Source organism: Heloderma suspectum, chromosome 5, assembly GCF_057233095.1.
Source record: "Heloderma suspectum isolate Gila_16-S chromosome 5, 16-S_ref, whole genome shotgun sequence".
In the NCBI taxonomy this organism is placed as follows: domain Eukaryota; kingdom Metazoa; phylum Chordata; class Lepidosauria; order Squamata; family Helodermatidae; genus Heloderma; species Heloderma suspectum.
This window is the reverse complement of record NC_139462.1, coordinates 185,099,378-185,112,097: the sequence shown is the minus strand read 5'-3', so window position 1 is coordinate 185,112,097 and position 12,720 is coordinate 185,099,378. Positions and strand designations below refer to the sequence as shown.

At 44.8% G+C, this 12,720-nt stretch overlaps 1 protein-coding gene across 6 annotated transcripts in view; it reads right to left on the bottom strand.

Annotated features, from left to right (window-relative positions):
• Positions 1-11,231, bottom strand: part of CRPPA (CDP-L-ribitol pyrophosphorylase A) — a 101,822-nt gene extending 90,591 nt beyond the window's left edge. For 4 of the 6 annotated variants that reach the window (XR_014792362.1, XR_014792363.1, XM_084858653.1 and 1 more), the window contains exons 1-2: positions 10,717-11,231; positions 2,368-2,647 (exon numbers count right to left, since the gene is read on the bottom strand). Coding sequence is in view for 3 of the 6 variants with exons in the window: in XM_084858653.1 (XP_084714779.1) it covers positions 2,368-2,647; positions 10,717-10,934 (498 nt within the window). In the remaining 3 variants the exon portion in view is untranslated. Of the gene's footprint in view, positions 1-2,367; positions 2,648-8,992 lie in introns of those variants that run through there. The other 2 variants (XM_084858655.1, XM_084858656.1) reach the window with 2 other exon arrangements.
• Between the last annotated feature and the right edge of the window lie 1,489 nt (positions 11,232-12,720).

Genomic DNA, 12,720 nt, shown 5'->3' with positions numbered 1-12,720 from the left:
CAAGCTGGGCGGCTCTGCAGAATCCTCGCGGAGAGGAGCCGCTCCAGAGGATTCCGGGGGGTAGGGGGGAAGAACAGATCGCCTCCCCCACCGGGTGGATTCCCCACCGGAACAGACAGTGGGGAATCCGTACACCCGTACCTACAGGTCAACCATATCCTAAGTAGTCAACCATTTCCAGAGAGCTTAACAGACAGCATAATTTAGACCCTAGGGCTAATAATTAACACTAAAGAAGCCAACAAATAACTTATTTCTTACTTTATTATTCCTATCACTACATTAATGATGATTTTTTAAAAGAAACATTAACATTAAAGCTTTCCATAAAATGCATATATCCAAGTCAACTGTAATTTACAGTTTCCAAACAGTTAAATTACACAATCTACAAAGGCTGCAATCCCAAATGTACTCAGTTGGAAATACATTTCACTGAAACTAACTAGGCCTTCAAATAATAGGGTTGGATCCAGATTTAGGTGTGTGCAACTGGGCTGGAGGAAGCGGACTTCCCTACCCCTCCTCCTAACGGTAGCCACTTCTGCCCCCTGCACATACTACACAGAGGGCTGGAGAACACTGCTGAATGGGGTAGGCCATGGGTCCTCAACATGGGAAACCATGGCTTGTGCGGGGACATCAAATAGTGCCTGTAAAACTATCCACTTCTGCCCCATTCAAACACTGATGTTTAATAAAAACGTGAAAAATGTTAGTGTGCCAGGTTCACCTTCCTGTTCTTGAACCTGCTGCTGATCAGCTGGTCAGTGGGCAGGAAGAAAAGGAAAGAGTCGCTTCCTGGCTCCACCCAAACTTCTTCCATCCATGTAGACCTTTTCCCTTTGCTCTCTCTCTCCACTCCCAGCCTCTAGCCTTACTATTTCTCGCCACCCAACCCCTTCCCTCACTACTTCTCTCCCTTTTCCACTCCTAGCCATCTTCTTTCTCTCACTTCCTAGCCGCTAGCCTTTTTTCTCTTTGACTTATCCCTTTATCTTGTTTGTTCTCTTCATTCCCATCTTGCCTCACTATTACTCTTCCCCCACCTCAGTGTTTCTCTGCCCCCGCCCCGTTCTCTAGCCACTCCCTTTGCCTTGCTATTTTTCCCTCCCTCCCAACTCCTAGGCTTGCTATTTCTCACACATATACACCCCTTTTTTCACTAGCCAGGTCCCCACAGCAGCCATTATGTGACTAGCCACATCCTCCATGAGAGTCATTTTGTGGAATTTGAGAAGCTACAGCAGTTTCTCAAATTCTCAAATGTGCCCATGGGTCCAAAAAAGTTGGAGACCCCAGGGAAAGGCTGTGGTGTGGGTGGAAGAAGGAAGCCCAAAAATTGGGCAGAGGCATTTTCTCTGAGGGGAGTGATTTGGGAGAATCCCCCTCTTGCTGCTGCCTAACACTTTCAGCAGGTTCCCCTGACCCTGTATAGCATTGGGGGGGGGGGGGGAGATCTTCTATAGTGAGAAAAGGGCAGGGAAGTCCTCTTATGCCATCCCAATTACATGTGCCTAAATTTGGATCCAACCCATAGCCAGTATCCAAGAGCGGCTTAAGCAAGCACAAGGACTTGTGTACGCTCAGTGGGGTATTTTTTCTTTGAACAACAGAATCCCCATGCTTTGCCACAAACTGCATTTGAAACACCACTCAATTTTAAAAACAGTTTGCCCATCTGACATGCGGGACTCCAATTCAAGAACCATAAGTTGAAAGGCCCCCTGGGTGCATGGAACTAGTAGCCTTTCTTTTCTTTCGGGGGTGGTGGGGTGGGTGGGAATCTTGGCCAGTATGTTTAGGAGTGAAGTGATTAATGAAGTAATCCTGAGAAATAAACATACATAAAATTATTTAGCTTTATGACCTCCCCTGTCCCAAAGGTTCAGGGCATAAGAACATTTAGTTGCCATTTTCTGCACTTTCTCCAACTCTACAAGATCCTTTTTTAGGTGAGGCGACGTGCGGTGGTACCATAGATTTGTAACAAATAATAAAACAAAAGGGCAAGTAACAAAAGTAAAAATAATCTGAAAAACCTGCCCCACCCTCTCCCAGCTTAACCCTGAGCCCCACAGGCTAGTTGAAATAGGTAAGCTTTACAATGCTTCCAAAAGGTACTTTGACTTGAGATTGAGTTGAAGACAGTCACCAAGAAATCTGTTCCTAAGTGACTGAACCTGACACAGATGGTATCATAAAGGGGGCATACACATTAATAGGGCACAAGGGGAGAAGGTTTATTGGGCATAAGCTGTTTACCAGTTACCTTTTTACACAATCACACCTTGAATTAATTCCAATTAAACTATATCACACCATTTAATACCACATCAGACAAAGTTGTGATTTTGCAATACTTACCCCATGCTCTTTGGCAGCCATAACTACTTTAAAAAGAATCTCTTCCTCAACAAATGGTCTTACAGCATCATGGATTACTACTACTTCTGGTTTCTGGAGTGGGGAATGGAGATGGTTGCTCTTTACAAATATTTTCAATCCATTGAAGATCGATCTATGACGAGTTATTCCACCTTTGACTACTGTTGTCCGCTTGTGCCCATATTTTTTAATGATAGACATCATTATTTCAACATTCTCTGGGGACACCACCACGACAATATCAGATATCCAGCTGATTCTATAAAGCAGTAAAGAGAATAATTTTATGCACATTCTTTATAAACATTCTTGGGACTCTGCTGGCATTAAAGTTTGTTTTAACTGTCAATTTAAAAATGTTTATTTGTAAAATTATCTTTCAGAGTTTCTACAATTATACTTGTTTGTTACTTCAGTATTGAGGGCGATGGGGAGGATGACACAAGCAAGCATGCACTTGTACAGAACTACAGAGAAGTAAATAATGTACTGGCCAAAGAATGTTTTACCCAACAGAAATGGCTGCATTAACGGTTCCAATCCTGCAACCAAAATTTATTCACAACTACAGTATATTTGGTAAAGATGTTTGTTACGCATGGGAAAATATTGGCTTGGATCCAATCTTAGTCATACTTGCAGAAGACCCATTGAAATAATGACTAACTTAAGTCACATTTATTTCAATGGGTCTACACTAAGTATGACTAAATTTGGATCCAACCAGTAGTTTCCTATTATGATGATTTAGGATTCAGTGGAGTTATCACCTGAGACAGAGGTCAGTGTCTTTCTCCCATTCAATACCTCCCTGAGTCTCCAGCAAGTCCAGAAAGAGGACTTTCTCCCCGCCACCTTCTCATGGTCCCTCTTTGGAGCAACTACTGCTATGGTTACTGCATTTCAGGGGACAGGGAGCCAATATCTCCCCTTTCTGGACTTGCTGTAAGTTCCGGGAAGTGTTGAATGGGAGGAGGACACTGAGAAGTGTTTTAAGTTCAACACTTAAAAGTGAGAGGATTACACTGCCAAGTGGGAAATATTGTCATCCCACCCACCCCTTTGGCTCATTTACCAAATGCTCTTGCATTTTCCCCCCTTTTTTGGTGCTTCTTGACTTCGCAAATGGGCTCCTCCTCTCCCTTAGTATTATTTTCCCCTTGCCAACTGTGACAAATTAACCTATCTGCAATGTCATCTTGTCAATTTCCTTGAATATTACTTATTCCTTCTGCACTCCCTTTGACAGCTGAAACATACAAAGAAATTGACAAGGCAAGGCTACAGGTACAGGACAGGTGAAAGTGTGCTCTTGTGCACTTATGAAGGAAGGAGGGGGAAAAAAATGACCTCACTTGCATACTCTCAAAGCACTGGAAAAAAAGGTGATGAATGAAAAGGGGTAGCAACTGGAACGGGGCTGGGACGAGGAGACAAGACAGGTGCTGCCATAAAGGTGTCTGGGATACGTGCGGAAGCCGACTGGAGGACTGAGGGGGAAGGAGGGGGAGAACAAGCCAGGGCAAGTCCAGTCATCTGTCAGGCATACCGCAGCTTATTGCAGGGTGGCTTATGGTGATGTGCGAACCCGCCCAGTGAAGTATCACCCAATTATTTATTTTTGCTTTAAAATTATCACGAACTATACATGTTTTCAGATGACAGTCTATTTCTTAATTAAAGCCAAGTGGAGAATTCATGTTTTCTATTAAGACATGATATTTAAGCTTGGGAAAGGAGATCAAAAGACAGAGCATCCCACTCTCTCAGAAACAGCATTTCATCATTTCTTTCGTACCCTATTTTATCAAAGTTCTCAGCTGTGATCTACAGACCATGGGTAATCCGCCAGCTCCATTCAAGTAGTCTACAGAAAGGTTGACAACCACCATCTTGCTTCTGTTCTTGGAAGTATAAACACTAAACCTGAGCTGAGACTAAAGCTGACAAACATTACACCCAACATCACAGAACTTTGCCAACAAAAATGGCAAATCCATCACATTATAACGGCAAGACTACGGTTATTAAAATACGAGTTATGTGCTTTGATCTGTAGAACAAAAAAAGTTTATTTCAAGCGGTCTGCCAGGGGGAATTTGAGAACCAGTGCTATGGTACATTTGTCTCCTTCAGACTTGTCTTCACTTATGAAAAAATAGAATATTATGGAAATTCGATAATTAACTTTATCAAGACAATTTAGGAGACATCTTTATTCAATCTAAAGAAGTGACTGCTGTATTTAATAGGAGGTGGAATCAACTTCTGCCTTTTACTAAACAGACTTCATCAAAAAGTATATCACAAAGCTAATCATAGACCAGGATTCCTTTATAAGAAAAAAAAGATTTTGGAACATTATGGAACTTCCCACTTCGTGCTAAAATGTGCAACTAATGTTTTCCAGATGTCCCTTATTTTAGAAGACAGCAGCTCTCAAAAAGGTACATCACACAGTACCCTTTAGCGATGGGGAATTTTTGATTTTCCCAGCTAAAGACCTGTTTTCTATAAGGCCAGGGAATAGGTGGTGCCCGATCGGGGCAAGATGTCATCAAACAATGACTGAAAAGGAAGAGAAGGTCTGCAATTAGAAGATACTGGAAAGAGGCCACAAATGATGGGGGTGTTCTTTTCATGTGTTTTCTGAGAAGGGTACTAGCCGCTGATGAGACCCAGAGATTGAGGCAGGAGCCAATTAAGTTGTTAGCATGACACAGTATAAAGTGCTGCCAAAGCTCAAAGCAAGACAAAGTAATCTTCTGGCATCTGTAAAGAATGAAGGCAACCCACCCAGGATGGGGTCACAGAAGGTTTCTTTGAAAAGAGAAGATATGGATGCAAATAAGAAAGCAAGATTCAGGATTAAGAAGCCAGAAAGAGAGTATAGGCTCATGGTGGCAACAATGGACGTTTATCAACCCATACATGACTGCTGCAGTATACAGAAGTCAAAAACGTAATTATTGGTTAGCTGCATCTACACATACCAGTTTTGTGGTGGTTAATCTCCTCCTATGGCACCTTTTGGAGGTACTAGGGAACACTTGTAGGGTTACACAGTTTTATATATGAATGACAGCCTTGTCCTTTCCTCTCCAAGTACCATCTTTTTTTCTTGGCATCTGTGCTGGGTAATTTGTACCTTTAACTGAATTCAAGTACTCTCTTCTGCCCAAGTGTGAAAGCTTGCTGAGACAGAAAAGCTACTTACTGGGAAGTCCCTTCTGACCCTAGAAGATGCCGCACGTCACAATAAGCATGTTCACAAATGCTGTCTAATCATTCCTGCTGCAAGTGGGAGCAGCTAAACAAACCATGGACATTTTGTCTGTGGTTTGTTTAGCGTGACATGTGAACCTGGATCTCTGGCTTTCTCTTCCCTGGCAAGCCGGCAGTCCAGGTTTGCACATCATCTTAAACCATGGACCAAAGGTTTGTTCGGCCACTCCTACTGCAAGCACAAGCGATCAGGCAGCATGCAGAAGCACACTGCTTGTACACAGTAAACCAGGGTTCTGAAGATGTTTACACAGGGTTCCCTGTGTTCACACTGCTGCCCTTAAAACATTGTTCTGAAAGCTAATGTGCGCAATCATTCTTTATATATGTCCAGGTCCTTTTTCTTTCTGCCTGCTCCACATTACCATGTGGCAAATAGGTAGTTGAAGCATTCTTCATGAGGAAAAAAAGGTTTTGTATACCACCATAAACTGTCCTAAAGTGGCTTGCTAAGTTACAATTGATGCACCTGCTAGATTATCCAGACAACCCATTCACTCAGCTAGGAATGATAAATCCAAAAACCAACAAGGGCAGCCAGCCACACAGAGTAGCAATGCAAACTGTTCCCAGCAACGAACAGCAAGGTGAAAATGAGCACGAGCAAGCAAGTAAGCTGCCAGACTGTGGCATGCAATGCCTTGTATCTAAACACTACAAAATACAATGTACTTAACCTGAGCCAATGTTATTTCAGGCTCAGCCCTGGAACCTATTTTCAGTTCTAGGCCCCAGGCTTGGAGAACATATAAACAATTTTGCTCTCAACATTCCATCACGCTCTAGCGTAAAAGTTTTAAATCTCTTCAGACTCAGAATTCACCTTTAGCTCAAACACAATACAGGACTGACTTAATTTACCATCATATATGAGTACAGCTATCATGCCATCTGGAAGCCAAACCTTCAGTGAGGCCGTGACCCAACTTTGAGCTCCAACCTACCAGTAGAAGACCAATGCTCTAGTGCAGGGGAGGGCAACCTCTGGCCCACAGGCTTAATCTAGCCTGCAGAGGGTGGGCTCTACCACCTGCCCAAAACCATGGAGCAAAAGGGAATCCTCAGCTTATCTCCAGTGTCAGAGAACAGAGATAAGCTGGGGAGTCCCCTGAACCAGTTCTCACACTCTGATCGTGGATGTGCACAGCGTGGGAAGGAGCAGCCCATCAGGAGCATGGAGCAGATTTAATGCCAACCGCAATTATGTTGCCAGTTGGTGCCATCCAACGATCCCATTTTAACCATTACAAACCAAATTTTATGGTACCTGCAATCCCAAATTGTAGGGGTGCCAGTTACCAACTGAGAAGAAGCTCTGACATCAGCATATCTGACAATTTTGGTAGAAGCAAAACATAAGCAGACACTGTTTTTTTGTTTTTAGTGTGCTTCTGCAATACAAGCACTAGAGTCAGTTGCTGATGTAGCTAATGCACAGTTAAAGCAGGGAATCCCTTCTCCTGGTTTTGATATCTTTTTGATAAGATTTGCTAAGGACCATGGCCACTTGCTGTATAAAGTGAAGGTCAAGCACATGATGCAGTTAAGCTCATCAATCAGGTCAGGATACTCTTGCCTACCAGAACTGGGAAAAGGGACCATCTAGCAAAACTGACAGCAAGAGCAAGGAAGGTCTGTCACCAACAGCAGCAGTGCCTTGCAGAATTTTGTTACCCTCCTTCTCCTTTCCTGTCTATGCCTCTGAACTTAGTTCCCATTTCCATCTCGTCTCCCATCCCCTTCTTTCAGTATTCTTTTAGATGCCCACTGCTGCAGCCAGAATGTGCTCCACCTAGAATTGTGGGAACTAAGGCTTAGACAAGCACTTGTTAGCCACTGTCCATGACTTGGCTTCTTCCATCTCCCCTTTTTGTCCCGTCTCTTCTCACGACTCTTCATATATCTACCTTTTTTTCCCCCTCTTCTCTGTCTCACACAGTCTCTTCCCCATCCTCACAATTCTACCCTTAATCTCAGATTTCTGTCTCAATTTTCCTTTCCATTATATTCCCCCTCCCCTATCATTGCAAAAGCTCTGCTCTTTTCTCTGCACTCCAATTAAGCTGTCACCCATTCCATTACTATCTAGTTTGGGAAATTAAAGTTATCCTTAGGGGGATAGTAATTATTCCAAATTAATAACTGTACCATTTAAAAGCATGATCTTGTATATTGGTGGGGTCTATTCTTTGGGGACTCTGCAGAGATGGACTGGGGTTGGAATTCTAGTCCAGCTGTCTAAATTGTCTATTCCAAACATTCTTAATGAGTATATTTTATTAAAATCAAGAATCCCATCAAATTTCTCCACTTGCAAGAACTAGTTTACTGATAGCTTTGAAAGCTCAGTCCTACACAGACACTGCATCAGATATGGCCTACAAGCAGCAAAGTGTGTGTGTGTGGAGGGGGGGGGGGGTGTCCTGTGCACAAGTTGATTTATGAAAGACTTGAGAAACTTTCTCCATAGTTTTTTTGACTAAACATAGGTAAGTTAAAAGCTTTCTTTAGTTCAACTTTTGTAGATTGCCTTTTGAAGTACACTGACCTTATCAGGACATATGTCACAAAAATTCTGTATAGCTCAAAAGGCTGCATTCTGTTGTTACTCAAAAACAGGTGACATACCAAGTCAGACCATTGGTCTATCCTAGCCCAATATACACTGACTAGCACCAGCTTTCCAGGGATTCAGACAAGGGAGATTTTCCAGCCCTACCTGGAGATGCCAGGGATTGAGCTTGGGACATCTTGCATGCAAGCAATCTGCTCTTCTACTGAGCCACTGCCTTCTTTCTTTACAATGCTTTTCCCCCCTTCTTTCCCAGCAATCCCATGTGACTGTGATGTGGAATATGAAATCACTTGGGATACAGACAGCTGTTTTTATAGATAGCTGCATACTTAAAATCATTTACAGCCCAAGTTTGTGTAGAATTGGGAAAAATCCATTGATTTAAATTGGATTAGGTATAGCTAACTGAATATTATCAGGCAGTAAGGCTGCTGCTCGAAATATACTAGCAGTGAATAAACATCAGTGAATTCAGTACGACATCCAGCTGATCATGCTTAAACTTGTGTTAGCGATCATGAATCTATAATGGTAACTATAAAGTTTTTCTGAATATTCACTTAACCACTAAGTACCCTTAACTAGCTTCATAGACAAGTCTTCCAGGCTAGAATATATGGGGCTTTCAAGTAGACTTTAGCCTGGTAAAACATCCGGTGTAGCACTGTGTGAGCAGGTGATTAAGGCTGCAATCCTATACACATTTGCCTGGGAGTAAGTCCCACTAAATTCAATAGGACTTACTTCTGAGTGGGCATGCAATAGGATTGCACTCCAAGACCACGGTTCTAGGCATGTTTCGTTGTTGTTCAGTCGTGTCCAACTCTTCATGACCCCATGGACCATAGCACATCAGGCCTTCCTGTCCTGCGCTCTCTCCCAAAGCGTGCTCAAGTCCATATTCATTGCATCAGTGATGCTATCTAGCCATCTCATCCTCTGCCGTCCCCTTCTCCTTTTGCCTTCAGTCATACGTTCCATGGGGTTTTTTTGGCAAGAATACTGGAGTGAGTTGCCATTTCCTTCTCCAGTGGACCACATTTTGTCAGAACTCTCCGCCATGACCTGTCCGTCTTGGGTGGCCCTGCACGGCATAGCTTATGGCTTCACTGAGTTACGCAAGCCCCTTCACCACAACAAGGCAGTGATCCATGAAGGGGCTAGGCTTGTTTTGTTGTTGTTCAGTCGTGTCCAACTCTTCGTGACCCCATGGACCATAGCATGCCAGGCCTTCCTGTCCTGCGCTCTCTCCGGGAGCGTGCTCAAGTTCATATTCATTGCATCGGTGATGCTATGTTTAGCCAGAAGTAAAACCCACTTTGTTTAGTGGGGCCTACTCTCTTTTAACTTGGATGTCAGTCCTATTGAACTTAATGGTTCTTACTTCATAAGAACATAAGAAGAGCCATAATGGATCAGACCAGGCATCCATCTAGACCAGCATTCACACAGTGGCCAACCAGTTGTCCAGAAGCAGGACATGAGTGCAACAGCGCTCTCCCTCCCATATTCCCAAGCAACTGGTGTACATAAGCATACTGCCTCTGATACTGGAGGTAGCATAGAGTCATCAGAACACGTAGCCAGATAGCCTTCTCCTCCAGGAATTTGTCAATCTCCCCTTTTAAAGCCATCCAAAGTGGTGGCCATCACTACGTCTTGTGGTAGCGAATTCCATAGTTTAACTATGCACTGTGTGAAGAAAAGGGGGCTGCGGTGGCTTAGTGGTTAAGACGCTGAACCGCAGACTGGAAGGTCGGCAGGACAGCAGTTCGAGACCCGAGTGCTGCATGACGGAGTGAGCTCCCGTCTTCAGTCCCAGCTTCTGCCAACCTAGCAGTTCGAAAGCAAGAAATTGCAAGTAGATAAATAGGTACCGCCTCGGCGGGAAAGGTAACAGCGTTCCGTGCACCTCAGTGTCATGCCGGCCACATGACCACGGAAGCGTCTTTGGACAGCGCTGGCTCTTCGGCTTAGAAACGGGGATGAGCACCGCACCCTAGAGTCGCACACGACTGGTTGGGGACACCTTTACCTTTTTGTGTGAAGAAATGTGCACAGAATAGAACTGTACACGTGAATTATATTTCCCAAGTTCCCCTTCTCCTTTTTTATGTTTATCTCCATATTAAATGGTAAGCTTACAAGCAGGGCAGCGTTCTCGCAAAAAAATCTCATTACGCGTCTTACAAGATATTCCTCTCACATGTTAGGGCAGCCTCCCCCTTCCTAGTGCCCAGCCAGGCTGAGGGACGCTGGGAGTTGTAGTCCAACACCGCTGCAAGGCACCAGGTTGGGGGAGGCCGTGGCAGGAGAAGGGGTGAGCGCGCATCTTCCCCCAGCCCAGGTCAGGAGCCCGAGTGCGCATGCGTGGGTGAGGGAAAAAGCCGTTGGAGGGCCGCCCCGCTCGCACAAATGCGCTCTTCCCTCACGAGCGGGAGGGGGCCGGAGCGGCGGCGGCTCTTTACCTTTCTATCGCCTGCACCGTGTGGCTAACGAGCGGCCTCCCCAGCAAGGCGCAGAACTGCTTCGGAGTGCCGCCGCCCATGCGCTCCCCGCTTCCTCCGGCCGGGAGCACCGCTGCCACCGACTCCGGTGGAGGTCGCTCCCAGGGCCCCGCCGCTCCCGCCGCGTCGGGGTTGCCGCCACAGCTCCCCTTCCTGAGACCAGTCGCCGGGGGCTCCATTGTGGAAGTCCAAATGGCGGCCCCTGCGCCGCTTCCTCCCCTCAGCCCAAGGGAAGGAATGCCCTTGCCGCGCGCGACGATCAGAGGGGCTGGCCAGGCTCGCGCTGCCGACCACCTCACTTTTGACCCCAAGCCTGTCCCGGAGTCAGAGGAGCCATCTGCGTCGCGCGCGCCTCGTACGCCGCCGGCCCCGCCCCATAGTCAACCGTTTTCTTTCCCCCACACAATACTTCCCCCTCCCCTCGCCCCGTCATAAAGTGAGCTTGGCTGGCCCTTTAAATATCCCCTCCCGGAAGTGAACTGGGATGGTGGGGAAAGGGGTGCGTCGTTTCTGCCGCGCATGCGCTTCGCCTCATCGCAGGGAGAAAGGAAGAAGCAGGGAATACGAGTGAAAACCCTCGTGCCCGCGTTCAGTGCGAAGCGGGGGCAAGCGCGCTCTGCTCCGATTCTGCCTCTCTCTTGGTGTTCGCTGCCCTTGCTCCTCCCATCACTGACCCGCTCATCACTTTTTGGAACATGACTTGTATTCAATTCTTCAAATAGATCTCTCGAAATCAATAGGACTTCAATCTGTTATTATTAAAGGCCATTGGTTTCAGAGTCGACTCTTAATTATGACTAAATCTAGGTACGACTGTTTGTTGCGTTTTGTTAACCAGCAAAACATGGGGAAGAGATATCGGTATTACGTCGAAAATGGTTTGTATTAAATGTTAAACCAACTTGCCCAATTCATTTCAATGGGTCTACTCTAAGTAGGACTAACATTGGATACAACCCTTTTTCTATGATTCAGGAAGTGATGCTGACCATTCTGTACGTTATGTTTTGAAAACCTATTTAACATGCTGTGACACTTCCCTTGTGGACTGCAATGCAGTTGAGGGTACAGTCGTATACACATTTATTTGGAAGTGGGTCCTATTGAATCTGTTCTTCCTTTAGAAGCAGCAAGCTGGACTTGCATTTATTTGCTTAAATTATTAAAGGCCTGGACAGAATTTAGTAAATGTTAAGTCATGACTAAGCCCTACTGAAAGCAATGGAATAGGACTTAGTCATGACTATCTTTTGTTGGATTGTGCCTGTTATATGTATAAAAAGTGGGATCTGCAACAAATATTGCAGAGTAGCTTCAGAAGTAGACAAAGGACTCCTTCATCACCCATTTCCCACCACTCTAAGGCATTCCTCTGATATGATTTTATTACATTTGTAACCCACCTTCTTTCATCCAGGCAACCCAAGACAGCTTACATGACCCTCCTCCTTTCCATTATATCATCACAACAACCCGGTGAGGTAGGTTAGGCTGAGACTCAGTGACTGGACTAACATTACCTGGTGAGCTTTATGGCCGATTGGGAAAAATAAGAGTTTGTAGTGCTAAAGGGTTGCTGGCCCTAACCCTGAGTATATATAGCTATTATGAGGGTAGGGGCAGTTTTACAGATAGGAGGTAGCATTCCCATCACTACCTTATTTTTGGGAGGCCACATTTTGCTTCTAAATTGATTGGTACTGGATCACCTGAATTTTTTATTGGAGCGATTCGGAAAAATGACTTTCCAGATAAAAAGTTATTGCTGTGAATATCTTTGTGTTTTTGCATCAACAAAAGGCTCAACCATAACATATCTTGATGTTTTTGCACTTACACACAAGTATGCATGCAAATGTGAATTTTAAAGTTTGGGGGAGAGGGAATCTGGATAAGATATACAAAACACTTATTACTATTACAATGTAAAAAGCAATAAGACTGAAACTAACTGGGGCAACATAT